The 17,430-nt window shown below is 37.2% G+C and overlaps 1 protein-coding gene across 7 annotated transcripts in view; it reads right to left on the bottom strand.

The window, feature by feature from the left end:
• Positions 1-204: 204 nt before the first annotated feature.
• The window catches only part of poe (E3 ubiquitin-protein ligase-like protein poe), an 87,266-nt gene continuing 70,040 nt past the window's right edge, over positions 205-17,430 (bottom strand). For all 7 annotated transcript variants that reach the window (XM_068393390.1, XM_068393395.1, XM_068393392.1 and 4 more), the window contains 13 exons: positions 17,039-17,206; positions 15,783-15,941; positions 15,535-15,672; positions 15,220-15,394; positions 10,027-14,961; positions 9,733-9,890; positions 6,247-6,414; positions 5,019-5,197; positions 4,578-4,739; positions 3,225-3,383; positions 1,834-2,158; positions 1,421-1,574; positions 205-893 (listed from right to left, as the gene is read on the bottom strand). In XM_068393390.1, the coding sequence (XP_068249491.1) occupies positions 829-893; positions 1,421-1,574; positions 1,834-2,158; positions 3,225-3,383; positions 4,578-4,739; positions 5,019-5,197; positions 6,247-6,414; positions 9,733-9,890; positions 10,027-14,961; positions 15,220-15,394; positions 15,535-15,672; positions 15,783-15,941; positions 17,039-17,206 (6,945 nt within the window). In that variant the 3' untranslated portion in view covers positions 205-828. The remainder of the gene's footprint in view (positions 894-1,420; positions 1,575-1,833; positions 2,159-3,224; positions 3,384-4,577; positions 4,740-5,018; positions 5,198-6,246; positions 6,415-9,732; positions 9,891-10,026; positions 14,962-15,219; positions 15,395-15,534; positions 15,673-15,782; positions 15,942-17,038; positions 17,207-17,430) is intronic.

Below are 17,430 nucleotides of genomic sequence, written 5' to 3'. Positions count from 1 at the left end.
ATCACCCAAGGGTTTAACTACTGCATTGTAATTGTTCTGTGGCTACACTGCTCTTGGTAAGGGTAGAAGAGACTAGCTATGGTAAGCAGCTCTTCTAGGAGGACAAATTGGAAAGAGTAAAATCATTACCTCCTTTTAAATACAATGGTAAAAATAACGTAAGAACAAAAATTACACAGAGAGGATTTTGAAAATAAAACAGTATTTTGTGCAATGTTTATTCCATTACAGAGGATGAAGCAATAACCAGGATATCCCTGGATTTTAAAGTAATAAAACAAATCATATACTTAAGCAATACCATATACTGTACCTGTAAAGTATAAACAGTAACTATGTCAATTGCTGTAAATAGACTTGGTAAGCAACAACATTTAAAACTTTGACAACTAGATATTACAAAAACATAGTTGTTTTGACTACAGCACTGTGAGAAAGACTGAATTCTTGGGCAAGAAAAATTTATTACAATCTCGATATATTGGATTCTACGGATAAAATTTTAGGAGGATTTTATCTTTCCCATTACACTATTAAAAACTGAATTTCAAATAAACTATTCCTATAGATTAGTAGAGGTTAGAAAAAGATCAACACCTTTAAATCTTTGAAAGGAAAATTTCATGTCAATTGCTAGACAGAATTACACATTTCAAAAGAATGACAGAAAAAAAATTGTTATATCTCTTTACTATGACCGACATAAGCATGAAAAATTACAAGTGCTAATGGTGTATTTCTTGAAGGACTAGTACATGAACTAAAATTCCACTTTAGAAGTTATCGACCCGTTGCAATGCAGTCCATTTCATGGTCTTATCAGCAAAGTTACGGCAAACTCTGCAGCAGTTGCGTCAAGAAATCATCTGGGCTTTCTATTTCTTGTAGGAGACCTGAAAAAATTGTAAAGAGCTATTAGAGGACAAAAGGCAATACTCATTTGAAAAAATTTTTAGGAGGGGGGGAAGCACATTCATTCGAATTGCAATGCAAGAATAGGCATTGGCTGTGTAAGCTTCTCATTCTTGAAGAGGACACGTTGGCATGATCAGGAATTTTCATCATTAGCAATAAAATACATGACTAATGGGTTTGTATGAAAATCTGTTTTTGTAGAATAATCCGACGCCTTTTTCCAAGGCCTATTAAAGACATTCTTCTCGTTAAATAAAATAATTTCAAACGGAATGGGTATAAACCCAATTTTCTATACTATACTCATAGAGCCATAGTCTCTCCAAGAGGGACACCAGGGGCAGAAGAACAAAGAACGGTAGAGGTGAAAAATATTGGGTTAAAGGAATAATATAGATCAGAATGCAGTTGCAAAGAACTTTTAGTATTCCCAGTGGAAAGTCTTGTACATGAGAGGCCTTAAACCTTTAGAGAAAGGCTGCATAGAAGATAATGTTTCACTTACCTACGACATCACAGAATTCCATGAAAGAAGATATGGGGAGTAACTCTTCCTGGTAATGTGTTAAAAGTTTTGAAGATGCCTCAACTAAGACTTGATCATTGTGTCTGATAAATTCTGCCACAGTTGAACTCCATTCACCTTCTGTGCTAGTTTTCTGGAAAAAACAATACAATACAATGAAAAGGATTACTTTCATATGGCTCCTGTAACTAACACACAGCTTAATGTTTCCAAAGTAATTATTCTTCTTAGGAATATTCAATTAAATCAATTTCTCAAACTGTTAAGAGTTAACTTAAAACTCAAAGTACAAAATCCTTAATGGGACACAAACATGCAATTTATCAGAAAAAAAAAGCCGCATACATCTCTTTACACAACCTATAAAACTATGCAAAAAAAAGTTTACATACTTTGAAGAAGGTGTTATAAATCCCATCCACAAGAGCCCAAAATATGGCTGCATGTTTATAAACTGCCCAGTCTTTAGTCGCTTTGTCAGTGATCTTATTTCCTGGAGGAGGATGAGGGGCAACTGTGCGAGCATGTGCCACGATCAAAAGACGTTGAAGGTAAGACACTTTCATAGATGTCCATTTTGTTGGTGAGTATACGGCTAGCGCCAACACACCCATATAGAACACCCCTTCTGCTTCATAAGAAACTTCAACCCATCTTTCTCTACCAGCTTCCAAAAAGGTATTAAGTTTCTTCTCTTCTCTACTTCCAGCACGCGTACTGTGAGAAAAAATGAAGCTGTTAGACGTATAGCAATTTCCAAGACACAAATTATATAGACTAGGTAAAACAAGTATATGACACTTCATAAGGAAAATATTTACAAATACATTGTGTGAAGCACATTATATAAATATTCATAAAATACACTTAACTGCATCACTTGATTGACAAAGGTAATACTGTACACACATGTACAGTATAAAGTTACATTTTAATGCACTACTATCTGCATTTTGAAAACCTGATGCACTTGAAAAACTCAACTTCCAGATATACCATCTTCTTACTAACACACTAATTATTACTAAAATTCAAGTTAGTATGCTCAATGCAAATACCAAAATTTTGCCTTCTATGGAAAAAAAAAAAAATTCATAAGCAATATTCTAATAAACCTGAAAATGCTACTACCGAATTATTCAGATTTATTCAATACTACAATAAAAACTTAAGAGATAAAGAATTAAATGACAATAAATCAGCAAATAAACAAATGTGACCAAGTGCATAAAATCAAACTGCGAAGGGCTATTGAGAAGATCTTGAGAAGAATTCCTCAAGAGAAAAGGAAGCAGCAGCACAAGAGTAGTCGTCCCCTTTTCTCAACCATAAACATGACCATAACAGCATTAAAACAAAAGACAAATAAAGGAGAAATAATGATAATGAACTTTGAAAACGAAATGGCAAATAAAAATGACGACTTGATGGTAACAACGCAAACGGCATATTTTTGGAAGACTATTTGTGAACTGTCACACAGGAATAAAGCAGGAACCTTCATTGAGGACCTTGCTTTCTTGAATGATGCCATTGGTGTAACAAGGATTTCATTAAAAGTAGAAAGGCAACATGTTAAAAATAGACTTTTAATTAACAATTTCTTAAGACCAACTAAGCATTCTTTAGGGAAAATTAAAATTATTATACTTTTGTTATAATGTGCATCATCACATTCCCCATTATAAAGTATCTACATCAATACAGTAATGTCAAACAATTTCATAACAGCAAATATATAGAATAAAAACACTAAAAACGAAAACGGGTACAGCATACTAACGTGTTTATCACATAAAGAGCCATGTGTAAGATATAGGGAATCAAATTCATGTTTGACTGTCGTCCACCACCACCCGTGTCATCGCTGAATGACTTTTCATTTGCAAACCTCAGTAGCAACAACTTCAAGTCATGTAATGTTGATGAGTAACTGATATCTCTGAAATAAAACAAAAAATAAAATATCAATGAAAAGTATAAATATCAATACAGTACTGTAGCGTACACACAAAGCAGTTTCCTTGCTATTTATTATTAAAACAACTCACAAACACTAACATGGACTAAACTACAGACCATTAAGTTTGGAAAAAAAAAAAAATCTTCATATATATTTTAAACAAGAAGTTTTCATGTAAACCACTACGTGTGTACCATACTGTATCCCACATTCTTGGTTATCAAAATGGATTTTGAAGAATGTTGCATATGCACATGATCTTAATTTCTGCCTCAATTCCATGTCCTGAATGTAGATCAGGGGTAGTTGAATCCCTTAATAGAGATCTAGCTAAAATTGGTGCATGGTGAAAATTACTGGGCATGAAGTTGAACTCTAATAAAACACAAGTAGGATTGTTAGTAGGTTGAGGGCTGCGACTCCCCAACATCCAGACCTCTGCATTGTTAATGATTCTCTAACTATATAATACTACTTTAAAATTCCCGGTGTGATTCTAGATTGCAAATTTACTTTTGAAAAACACAATTGCACAAAAGTCTTAAGATTTTGGGTGATCAATCTATTCTTTGGAAAAGCTTTAATTCTTCCATTCTGCTCTATTTTGAGTACTGTTCTCCTGTTTGGTCTTCAGCTGTTCACCCTCATCCTAATTTCTTGGACAAAACTTGTGGTCTATTAAATTTATTCTGTCTTGATATTAATCTCTGGCACTGCCATTCAGTTAGTTCTTTATGCATGTTGTATGAAATTTTTTTCATAATTCTGACTTCTTTTGCATTCAGATCTTTCCAGCATGTATTTAGTACTAGGTATATAGTAATTCTTACTGTCTTGCCTTTTCACTTATAAGGCTCAATACTACAAAGTATTCTAGAAATTTCATTCCAGCTATGACCAGATAATAGAATGATCTTACCTTGCAGTGAATGTTTTATTGTTGAACAGGCTAACAGGCTCTCATCATAGTTTATCAATGACATATGTATTCTAATATTGTTACTGACCTTAAGATATTTTACATTCTCCATTTCTCATACAGTTTATCCACTAACTTATTTCCTTTCCTCACAGGGCTATTTTTCCCTGTTGAAGCCTTGGGCTTATGGCATCCTGATTTTCCAACTAGGGTTGTAGCTTGGTTACTAACAATGATGATGATAATCTACAAACCTGTGGGTAGTGCATTCCTGAAGGTATGTGTTATGACGTGCCAAGCACGATGCAAAAGCAGATTCTGGAACCTGGGGTCCCCACAATGGCAAGAGACCATTAGCCCTGGTATTTGCATTATGAAGTGCTGCACACTCCCACTCTTCACGAGGTCTGGACAACCTGTTGGTAGAAATTAAGATATTAAAATTACTGATGTCATTGCTAGTTCAAATGTTTGAATAATTCTAATAATATTTTTATGAAACATTGCAATTCAATGCCTAAGGTTCACCTATCCTGATTTCTAAATCGACCTGTACTTAATCTGCAACATACAGGAAAAGAACTGTGGGAACAACTCTCTATCAACTCTGGTTTAGCTTCCAAAATAAGATGCAAGCACCAAAATCATATTGATAAGTTGCTTCAGAAAAAACAAACCCATTATAAGAATCTTACCTAACAGCAGCCAGGTGACAATCCACATGTACCACATTAAAATGTGATACAGTGCAATATCCTAAGGTTTTGTGTGGCTTGTTTTCAAACTCGTCCACAACACAGCGTTTACTAAATGTATACACAGCCAATACTTTTTGAGGTTGACAACGGTAACCTTCAAGGCATATAGCACAAACCTGTCAAAGAAAAGATTGTTAGATTACAAAAATAAAAAAAAAAGCATAGAAAAAATTGCTATCTATCTATCTATCTATCTATCTATATATATATATATATATATATATATATATATATATTTATTTATACATACATATATATATATATATATATATATATATATATATATATATATATATATATATATATGTATGTATAAATAAATATTTTATACATACATACATACATACATATACATATATATATATATATATATATATATATATATATATATATATATATATATAATATATATAATATATATATATATATATATATATATATATATATATATATATATATATTAAGGTTTCAAATACACAATGTCTGTAGAGTTTAGAAATGCATAATGAATGCACACAGTTCTGTACATCATCAATCAAGACTGCTAGTAGCCACCCCATGGACCTGACCTTGTAAACTTAGTTCCAACAGATAAAATATTTACTTTCAAGAACTATTTACAACATATAAAGGGTTTATTTTCAATAGATAAGGAGTTTCAAGGGTGAAAAAAATCTTTAATCATATTGTTTGCTAAATCGTCATTTACCCTCTAAAAACCGATTATAAAATTTATTTACATATTCCAAGTAGCAGATAACTAATGAAAATTTATTTTTTATCATGCAGTCCTGTAAAGTATTAAATAAAACTCAAAATTAAAAGTTTTAACATTAAATTATTTGATTCTTTAAATCAACATCTATGCTTGAATTCTTGCTGGGTACTAAATTACCAGGTACCGATATTCTAATAGCACAGATAAACCCTTTGAACATTGGAAATTTTAAATATGTATTCTGTATAAGGTAAACCCTTTGAATGTTGGAAGTTTAAAATATGTATTCAGTATAAGGAAAACCATTTGAACATCAGATTATAGTCTAACGGTAAAATTCCTTTTATAATTAAGGTACCAAGATCAAGTTATAATCCCAGTTCATGAAAAATCTGAATTCTTATATCACATCAAACTCAATCAATTAAAATCGCACACTTTACTTACCAATCCCGATTCTTCAGCTATTTCACCCATTTGTGATAACAATGTTGATTGGGATGTAATCTGTTCTTTTTCATTCGCTCTGAGACCCAAGCGATTCAGCTCTTTCTTACGCGTTTCCATGGCAAGCCTCTTTTTCTCTTGCCTTGTTTGCCGTCGCACTTCTTGAATCTGTTGAATGAATATTGAAAAACATTTCAACCAAAACTTTTCTTGGAGTAAATAAAACCCCCTATACATACTTACAATGGTAACCATAAACAGTGGTATACTTTACTCTATGCACCTACAAACATAAACAATATTGTGTGAGTAAATAAAATACTTCTAAATATGTTACATTCATAATGCAAGACTAAAAATGGGTTTAACCAAAGGATTTGGTTTATTATAAAATATAACAAAGTAAAGTTGAAGAAATTAGTAATAGGTAAGTGATAATAACCATAGTGAAGAGATGAAATATAAAAGGTTGAAAAAAGGAAATAAGGTTGGCCAACTGTTTCAAATTACAGTACAGTCATACCTCTCCATGAAAAAATCTGCTTACGAAATTTTCACGCTGTGAGACGAGATGCAAATATTTTTATGACTCACTTTGCCAAAAATGTTTCATATTAAGAAGAGATTTCTCAGCCAGGCTGAGAATAAAATAGTTACCCATTAAAAAAGTTGAAGAAAATGAGTTTACACTATAGAAAATGTAGCTGCAGTCTATAGCAGGGGTAACTATAATAGTACAGAACATAAGGAACTGTATATTTTGTATATGTACATTATTGTACTGTATGTATTGTATTATTTTCCATTTCTTATTACATTATGTTCTAATAACTACTTAATTTACAGGTATTAACAATTAGTTTAGGTATACTGAAAGGTTCAAATGTATTTGGCTATAAGGTATTTCATTGTGGTTATACTGTAGCCTTATTATAAGATTTAATGTAGTGTTTTGTAGGGTTTGGAATGAATTAGGCAATTTACATGTAAGATGTGACTCACGACACAAAACAATCATATTACGAAAGCCACTCCAGAACGAATTAATTTCCTTTCGATAGACGTCTTGAGGCAAGAAATGAAATGCAAGGGCTCATTGTTTCAGTTCCAAGTCGAACTATTTCCTATCCTCTTAATATCAAAAGACAGTGGGGAGGAGGGTGGGCATGTATGAACATCAAGGCAATTATAGAAATGACAAACTTATAACAGAGTTTGTATTTTTCCTAACATACAAACCCGAATTCTTTACTGTAGGAGATATTCTAGCGCAAGCTGGAAAATACAGCAGAAAACCTTAACAAGGTCGTAAACGACCGGGCCGGTAGTTATCCACCTGTTAGGGGTGGGGGACTGCCGGTTGGTAGCTACTGAATACCTTCAATCGGATTCTAGCTAGGACTATTTTTAGGGGGCGGTGACGGAGGGTTTGTATGTTAGGAAAAATACAAACTCTGTTATATGTTTGTCATTTGTTCCTACACTAGATACAAACTCTCATTATTTACTATAGGAGACTTAGTCTTGAGGTCAGGGTGGTCGAGGAGTTCCCTATTCCTAGGGAAGATAGTCCTCAGACTAGACTTTTGATGAAAAAATCTCCCGATAACTTTTCTTTGTAGATCCCCATAATCTTAGCACGACTGAAAGTTTGTAATTACGTGGAAACAAATGTTTCAGGATGAAAAGGGTCGGGAACATACGACTAGGACCCTTTCATACTTAGGATTCTCCTGACCTTGAAAAGGGGAACCCTCGTGACTACGAGTCCAGCTGAAAATGGTTACAGACTAGGATACTCAGATGGGAGGAAGAAGGAAGGTGCAGAAGATAGATAGATGTCCTTCCAAAGGTGATAGGCCTCCTGCTTCTCCAAATAAGCATGTCTACAATCATCATTGAACCACGGTTTGTCCTTCACTCGGTACCTTAGCACACAAGAAGGGATACGCCTATCAATTATGTTGACTAAATTCTCATTCAAAGGGACAACAGGATCTACACTATTATATAATTGTGACCAATTCAAGCACAAAAGATTATGCAAAATCCCATTCCAGTCTGCTTGGGATTTCATATAAATTTTACAAGAATATGATATATCAGGGACAGGCTGCTCAGTCTTCACTAATAATGAAATCAAGGCATGATCAGATGTCCCCACTGGAGAACCAACCTTACTAGTTATAATGCCAGGGGAGTCAGTGTATACGAGGTACAAGCAATTACCAGACCTGTGAGTAGCTTCATTTATGATATGCTCACAGCCTGATTCAGAGGCAAAGTCTAAAGCTCTTAAGCCATAGCGATCAGTAGGAGAGATAGAACTTAACCACTCCCTATGGTGAGCATTAAAATCACTAACAAAGACAAAAGAAGCCTTTCTATCATCTTCTTGTATCTTAGCCATAATGGTAAGAAGACAATCGAAGATAGAATCATCCATGTCTGGATTCCGGTAGATCGAACACAAATAAAAGTTTTATGCCTACCACAAACTCTTATTACCTGAATCTCATGACATCCACATTGATACATACATACATACATATACCAAGGCACTTCCCCAAATTTTGGGGGGTAGCCGACAACAAATGAAACAAAAACAAAAAAGGGGACCTCTACTCTCTACGTTCCTCCCAGCCTAACAAGGGACTCAACCGAGTTCAGCTGGTACTGCTAAGGTGCCACAGCCCACATTGATAGCAGGACTTATGAGAAGCAGGGTACTCGGTCCTAATATACACCGCCATTCCCCTGGCCCTAGGGATGGCATCACGTTTCAAAATTATTGGCTTCTTAAAACCAGTTATAAGGAGCTCAGATTAGAAACCAAAGTTTCTGAGCACAAAAGAATATCATACTGTCTGGACACAACTGTAAGGTCTTGGATATTTGCATGAAGACCACGCATATTGCAATACAGAAGACGACATTGACGAAATCTAGGACGTACTGATCCCGGATTTCGCTAAATGTCTCCAGACAGCATAAGAATTAATAGAAATAAAAAAAGAGACATCATACTTAAAAACTAGATTAACAAGAATTATAACAAAAACAATATGTACAGAATTATAAATAAAGTGATTGATGATACTCATAGACTATAGTAAAAAGTCGGAAAAACTGGTCAACATGGAGGAGCCGATACACCATGCAAGGCTAAATACCCTCCAGGATAGCCACTTCAACTGAAGGGAGGACAGTAAGGATGTTGCCTTAATTACTAACTATACCAGAGGAAAATAACTAAAAAGGCAATGAAACTTATCACAATCTGAAAGAGGTGTATAGTACTAAGAGGACTTGGCATTTCGCTTCTTGTAATGCGTACAGTATATTGAAAGGAGAGAAATTGGGAATTATCTTTTTACAATTTAGGGTTAAATATCCATAAACAATGTCTGGACAAGCAGCAATATGAACATCAGGGAAGGTTCATAAATATAATTAAAATACTTTTAGAATAAAATATATTTTTACCTGGATTGCAATGCTTGGATCATCTCTTAAAGCTTCAAGTAAATTTTCAGCAACAGAACCCACATGTTCATCTGAAGATATTTGTTCTAGGCGATGGATTGCTGGAATGCATGTTGATCCAAATGCCTGCTGTGTTCCCTTATGCTTGGTTGCTAAACCTAAGGACAAAAAAAAAAAATACAAACTAACAAGAGGGAACAATTGTCAATAACGTAACTGTAAAACCATATAATTAGTATCAGAGATGAATAACAACAATTCATAAATCATGGTTCAAGACATGACAAGACCCACCTGTCAAGAGCCTCAAAATATATTTGAGAGATGGTCGGCTCAGGAACTCTTTCCACTCGTCGTTACACACAACCACCAACTTATTGCTTACAGGTATGTGTGTCTCGATGTACGTTAATGCCTCCTTTACTATGTTAGCACGAACAATCATGTCTTTAAGCTGATTACCATTTTCATTTCGTTCAATGCCATCACAAAAAACACAGAAAGACTCCATTTTTGCAGCATCTTCTTGGGAGTGTTCAGCATCAAACTTTTCAAAGTCCAATACTGGACGGAAGTGTCCTACTAAGAGCTCCATCTTCTCTTTATGACAGAAGACAAGGAAAGGTAATACACGCAACAATCGCTGGCGAACTTGTGCATTAGTGCGGGATATAGTAGCTACATAATTCAGGAGAAGGTGAATGTCCTCAAGAGTTCCACAAGTTTCCACAAACTCTGTATAAGCTGCAGCTGGCATTGAAGAGGCTTCAACTAGCACAGCTTCCAAAACTTGCAAAAGCTGTTCCGTAAGAGATGCACCTCCTGGAGGACCAGCAACAACTTCTGGTTCTGCGGCTAAGCACTGCTTTAAAGTGTATAGCAAGGTAGAAATGGCATTAAGTGATGGAACCATCAGACGTTCTCTATTAACACGCACTTTAACACAGTACTGGAAGAGCTTAAGCAACACCGTGACCAATGCCCGTGCATAAGAAAGATCGCTTATTCTTTGCAAACACTCTAACATCACCTCTAATCCTCCACATTGGCACATCACTCCAGCCATTCGGTACACTTGTTCATTGTCCACATTTTCTTCTTTCTTCTTGTCTAATGTTTCCACAAACTCTTCAGTTGCATCACCAAGGAGACCTCTCATTCGATAAACAATTCTCATGGCATCGCTTTCGCTATTCTCAGCCAACCACACTTTCTTGTAAACTTCTTTAACAGGAAGGTCTAGGGAGATGATCTTATTGCATACTAACAGCTCCATTCCATTGTCATCCTCAAGAAGAGCAACTAGCTCACAGTCCTGACAAATCTTGTTCTTAACATCCCTCATCAATGGTCCAAGACCTTGATCCATGCTGCTGTATGGGTTACCAACCATACGTCCCTGCAAGAAGTCTTCCTGCTGAGGATCTTTCTCAAGGGTAAGAAGGAACTCGCCAACATCATTTTCTTCTGGGTAAATGATAGAGCATAACCTCTCGTATATGAATACCGGAGTACGCAGGTCATCAGGAGGGTACTGCTTTAGGGTTTCTACACAAACAGCCATGAACTCCTTAGTTTCCGCCTCTGTTCCAGATGTCATATCTTCTAGTAGTTCTAAAAATTTATCCTGTGTGTCATCAATAAGCTTCGTACGCTGGACAACTAGTTTACGTAAAGAAAGGTAACCACTGAGAACTGTGCCTACAAGTCGTCCTTTGTAGACACTCTTTATAGCATCAACATCAATAAACTGAGACAACAGTTCTGTTAGTACTTTCAATGCATAACCCTGACTCAGGTCTGTTGTAAGGGTGGTCTCTTCTAAAGTTGTAAGTAACTGGATTTCAGAAGTAATGAGACTAGCAATAGTAGGCAATACACCTTTCAGAGCTAAGTAGTATTTCCAATGTGAGCCCAAAATCAAACTCTGGTAAAGTGTAACAAATTCCCCAGCACTTTCTCCTGCTTTCCCGATCTCGGGAAGGAAAGTGGTCAACATGTCCAGAACCTCCCGTTTTCTATGTACTGAGGTACAGAGTGATTCCACCATCTGAGCCGTAACCTGACGCGCCATACGAGACGATGGATTGAAAAGCACCCGCCGCAACCAAGATGAATCCCGCATCTTCAGGTCATACTGTTGTCTGATAGTATGGGCCAACCAGCGACAACCATATTTCTCTATCAGATAGCGTTCGTGCACCTCATCCTTCTTCATTTTACTGACGGCCAATTCCTGAGACTTTTTGGCAGAACGCTTTTTCCATGCATCATATGAATGATCATTATCACCTCCCAGCCACTTGCTAACATCTACTCCTACTTTAGAACCTCCCTGATATGAAGCCATTAAATCTGTTGCAAGTGTTGCAGACACAGCAGGTGTAGAAGCAGCTGCGTTAACTGCTACTGCTGCAGCACTAGTTGGGGTCTTCTCTCTACTCTTTCTTGGTGGTGGTGGAGTAGGTGGTCTCATGACTCCTTGAAGGATACGCAAACAAGGAAGTGTTATGTGTTCCATGACTGTTGGAGAAGCATTTGAGCCTCCAGCCATCAAGAACAACTGAACAACACACCTTAATCTGTACTCCCAGCATGAATCTTCTTTCTGGGCTGATGCAGCAAGTAATCCCATCTCATGTCTAACAGCAGCTGCCAAGTCAGGCGATGTCACGTAAGAACTCAAAGCCATACTTATTTTTTCCATAATCAGACGATTAAGTTCCTGGGTGGCAGAAAGGTCATCTTTGGTAAGTAAGCAAAGCAGCTGTCTAACTTCACTTCGGACCTGGACAGTACCACGTCTTAGATTATACTCCAGAAGATCAATAATCAATCCATGCTGACAGAGAGAAGCTCTTAGAGTAGGATTGGTAGCCAAAGCACGCAAAAGTGTTATACAATGCTCTGTTGCTGATGCAGCACAGCCATAACAACGGCCAGCAGAGGTCGGAACGTCTTCAAGGTTGGCATGGACAACATTGCCTCGGCTCATTGGTGAAATTACACTTTTCTTTCCACCTTCCTTCTGTGACCTATCAAAGGTGACTAATTCTCGCCTTGAAGCCTGCACACGCTGAATTACTTTGGATAGATCATCAAAAGCATTTTTACAATCACCACAATACTTCTGAGCAAGCTGCTGAATTGCTCTGTTAACCTGCGTTCCACCAGAAGTACCTTCCTCTGCACTTCTTGCTGCTCCTTGTTCACTAATACGGACTAACAGTAACTCTAAGGTTGGCTTATATGCTTGCAACTGTTTGTATGACCTGTCTGCTTTTTCAAGAAGCGTATTGATGTTCAGAACAGCTTTCTTCCTGTCGTCCTCATTTTCTATAGGATCCACTGCACAGCACGGACGACACTGTAAGGTGTAGTCAAATTTGGCATATTTGCAATATCCACAGGCATTGCAGAGGAATGGATCTTTTTCATCATAGTTTATGGCTCTGCACTTGTGACACTGATAAACATTTTCTCCACAGTTTGCACAAACACCAGGGGATGCTGGCACAGCTGCAGAACATCTTGGACACTGAAGGGTTTCAGTAGAGGCCTGAAGATTTTCATAGAAGTCGGTGTACTCAAACATGAGATTGCAGGCAATAATTGGTAGAGGGAAATCTATCTTTACTTCAATCTGCCCAGCAGCCAGAGTTACTTTTTTAGCTCTATGCCACATTGCAGGCTTATTCTTCAACTCTACTACAGCTTGCACAGAGCGATTATTATAAAACACATTGAGAGTACGTACCATTTTAGTACGTTTCAGATCGGCAATTCTCAGCGTCAACCGGCTAATCATATGACTACCCACTAACTTCACAAGCTGCGTAGTGGTTGTGAAGCGGGAATCTACTTTGACAGTGGATAATTTCACACTAGTGAAAGGGACTTCAGGATTATTGCAAACAAGACATGGTTCAGATTCTAAGTAATAGCCATCAAATTCAACCAATGAAGCCAAAGAGTTGTATAAATTAGCATTAGGATGATTAGCTAACAACTGTGATTGAGTTCGCAGAACGGTAACAGCACGGTTGATGTACTCCATGACTTTCTTCTCGCACTGCTGTGTTTTAAGAGAGAAATATCCTAAAAGATCAACAAATTGTGCAGCTTTTCTTCCATATGCAGGGAGGTGGGGCCACAATGACCACATTAATGTCAACAGTGCATCTTGATCTCTTGATGGGGAATGTCTGTACAGAGCCAGGATGAGTGAATGGGCCTGCCAACGTACTCCGGTTGAATTGGACTCCAGTAAGAAAGTACGAACAAACTGGCTGATTCGGTTGCGATCCAAGTATCTGTTGATCTGAGCCACCAGCGCAGCACAATGAGCCTCCTCTCCTCGACTCTCTCCTTCACTGTCTTCGCTTGATGCTCTCTTAGTACTGCCTCCTGAACTCTTAGAGGAGCTTTCAGCATTTTTGGATGTGGGGCAGAGGGCAGCCTGCAGTAACTGTAAGACTGTGGGGGCAACTCCTTCCTCCAAAAGACAAGACACTTCCATTAAAAAGCCTAAGACACTTTCATCCTTCAAACAGTACTTTTGCCAATTTGGTGTACGTGATGATGCAATGTCCACGCACGATTTGAGATGTTCAATCAACTGTATCAGAGAATCATAGGGTAAAGCAATGGGAACAACAGCTGCTGCACCTGAAAAGCTGAATCCACCCTGAGCACAAAGAACTTTCACATCTTTAATATGATAGTCAAGAGCATGCATGTCTCTCATCTGACGGTAACGGTCTTTATGGCCACAGATAAAGAGAAGTAGTTTTCGAACTTGGCGCCTCACTACAGGAGTCTGCTGTGTCATCATGTATTCGCAAAGGTAGTGAGACCAGGCTGGCTCAAATTGACCTCCTTCACCTAGCTTTTTCATCTGGTACGGTAGACGAAGAATCATTTCAGTCAGCAAGTGTGGGAAGGCAGCAAAGACATCATGTGCATGACCCTTGACATACTGCCTCAAGAAAAACGGAGACATATCCGGAGGCAAGGACAATGGACGTGGCTTCAGTAATCCAGCACCTATAACCGTGCCTCCTTGCTCTTTCGAAGCAGCACGCCAGTAGTCTAACAAGGCTTTTAGAAGAGATAGGCAGTGATCCATTGCTCCTGACCTCACTAGGCAACTAGCAGTGGCTTGTGGAATGACACTAGAGCTTTCACCACTGGGTCTGGCTCCAGATTTGCTGCGAGACATCATTACACCTGTGAGAAAAAAAAAAAGTTATAATCCCCTATAGTCCAATATCTTCATGTTAGAATATTTTTCAACTTACAGTTATTTTGAATTGTTATCACACATTCAACTATTCGGAGGTTCCTTTAAATGAAGTTAGTTTTAATTTAAAATAAGATTACACTAAATAATGTCAGAAACAAACTATTTCCTAGTTTCTTTAATATGTGCACTGCTCAATAAAATGTAAAAAATAAATCTTGTTAAATAAGTAAGACCAAACTTACTTAGGAGTCTCATGACAACCAACTGGACTTCCTTGCCAGCTGTGCGTTCTGATACAGTCGAGACATCAATACTACTCATGTTCAATTGAGTTACTAAAGCATCAAGAACAGCATCTAGACTTGTTCGATCACGTGTATCTGTTCCATCAAGGTCCGAGGTTAACATTAGAAGAACCTGAAAAATTTAAACTTCTTACAAAAAACAACTCATATTTACATTAGAGGAGGATTACACCCAATTATTAGTTAAGATTGCCAATTCTTATCTTGCGCACTATAGCTCATTCCTTTGATTTTACAAAATGTTCTCCTCACCTGGAAAAATGGTATAGTTGTAACTCCCCCGACAGCTGACAATGAAGGAATACGCTGGACTAAAGCATCCAAAAGGGCTAAACGAAGTGTATGTAATCCAACGCCGCCTTCAGGCAATTCCTCCTCTACAAGTTCGCCCTGAAAATACATTACCAATGAAGAGTTGTAACCAATATAAATTCAGTAGGTATTTCAGTATGTTTAATAACATTAACCAGTTTTCCCTTGATAATAAAAAATCATAATACCTGAAGATTAGCAGAAAGAGCCGAAGACCCTTCTCGCAGGGTAGCTGGCCCAGAATCTTGACCTGCATCCCCATAAGCAGAGCTCCTTCCTGATACATTATGTTCTCCCCCTAAACTTTCAACAACAGAACCTCCTGACTCACTACCAGCACTGCCAGCCTATAAAGAAAAAGTAGAGAGATAAATGTTTTGTTAGAGAAAACTTTTATTATAGAAATGAGTTCCTGTATCCATCGGGTTAAGCCTTTCCTCCGACTGTCAACGCTGCGGTGCTTCAGTACTATTCTAGTGTTATTTAGAATGAAAGATGTTTGTCATATTCGGGTGTGAGTGGCGGAGAGGTTCACCGCTATTCGGGGGGAGGGAGGGAGGGAGGGAGGGAGGGAGGGAGGGAGAGAGAGAGAGAGAGAGAGAGAGAGAGAGAGAGAGAGAGAGAGAGAGAGAGAATGAGAGAGAGAATGAGTGTGTGTGTGTGTGTGTTAACAGCAGTATACGAATGTGTTAGCATGTGTTACATACACATGCTACATATATTTCCAGAATAGCAGTGAACCTCTCCACCAGCAACATGACAAACACAACTTATTCATGATATTTGAGTGGTTCTACTGCATTGTTGCTGGTTGGAGGGAAGATTTACCACAGTGGGTACAAAAGCATTCATTTTTCATGACTGTACCTGGAATGATACTCTGCGAAATGTAACGAAATTGTATGACTTTTCATAAAATGTGAAGCATAAAATTACTCGAGGAATATAAACAGTGGAACCATTCCTAACATGAAAGACAATTCATAAATATAGAGGAATTTTATGGTGGAAATATTTTGTACTAATAGAAATTTAAAATGTATTCATGAAATAAAAAACAGAATACCTTATTATGCTAATAAAACTGTAGTAACCGACTGAATTTTGAACTAGATCAAAGGCGAGCTGTCTTTTTGATGACCACCGATATATAAATAGGACATACATACTCGTGATTATTTTTCAAGGCAAAAATTAGCACTAATTTCCTTCTTAGGACAAGACATCTACCAAGAGCTCAAATAATTTACGCAATTCATTTCAGCAACATGCCACATGACAGCAGACTGCACTTATTTACTTTTAAATTTTGTTCTCCACATTTGACCACCATTGCCATGGTAATTTACTTTATATTCTTGTTAATACAGAAACATATGCACTCGATCATGGTTTTCATTAGGAATATAAGAAGTGTTTAAACACTACTTTAACTGGTACATACATGTTCAGCAGGGGAAGCTCTCAAATTTGACCCATCAGTAGCAGCTGTTGAACCATCGCCATCATCATCATCTGACCCATTAGCTGAAGCTGTAGTATCAGAGTAATGGCCATTTTCTTGCCCATCTCCAACCTCACCATCACCTGTCTCTTGTTCCTCAACACCATCCTGTAAAACATTACAAACTTAATGCAAAACATAAAAGCAGCAGAAGAAATTATCATATAAACCATACACACTGTTAGTAAGGAACAATTGGCTTCATTAATTCAGGCACAATTCATGGTTAGTTAAAGAGATGTCATCACCTTTACATTGTAGCTGGTGATAGTGTGTTTAGTAAGAGACTGTTGGCAACATTGCCTGTGAAACAAGTCGCTTAGCTAGTGAAC

This window comes from Palaemon carinicauda, chromosome 19 (assembly GCF_036898095.1).
Source record: "Palaemon carinicauda isolate YSFRI2023 chromosome 19, ASM3689809v2, whole genome shotgun sequence".
Lineage (NCBI taxonomy): Eukaryota > Metazoa > Arthropoda > Malacostraca > Decapoda > Palaemonidae > Palaemon > Palaemon carinicauda.
The sequence above is the reverse complement of the archived record's forward strand: the minus strand, read 5'-3'. Positions and strand labels throughout refer to the sequence as shown.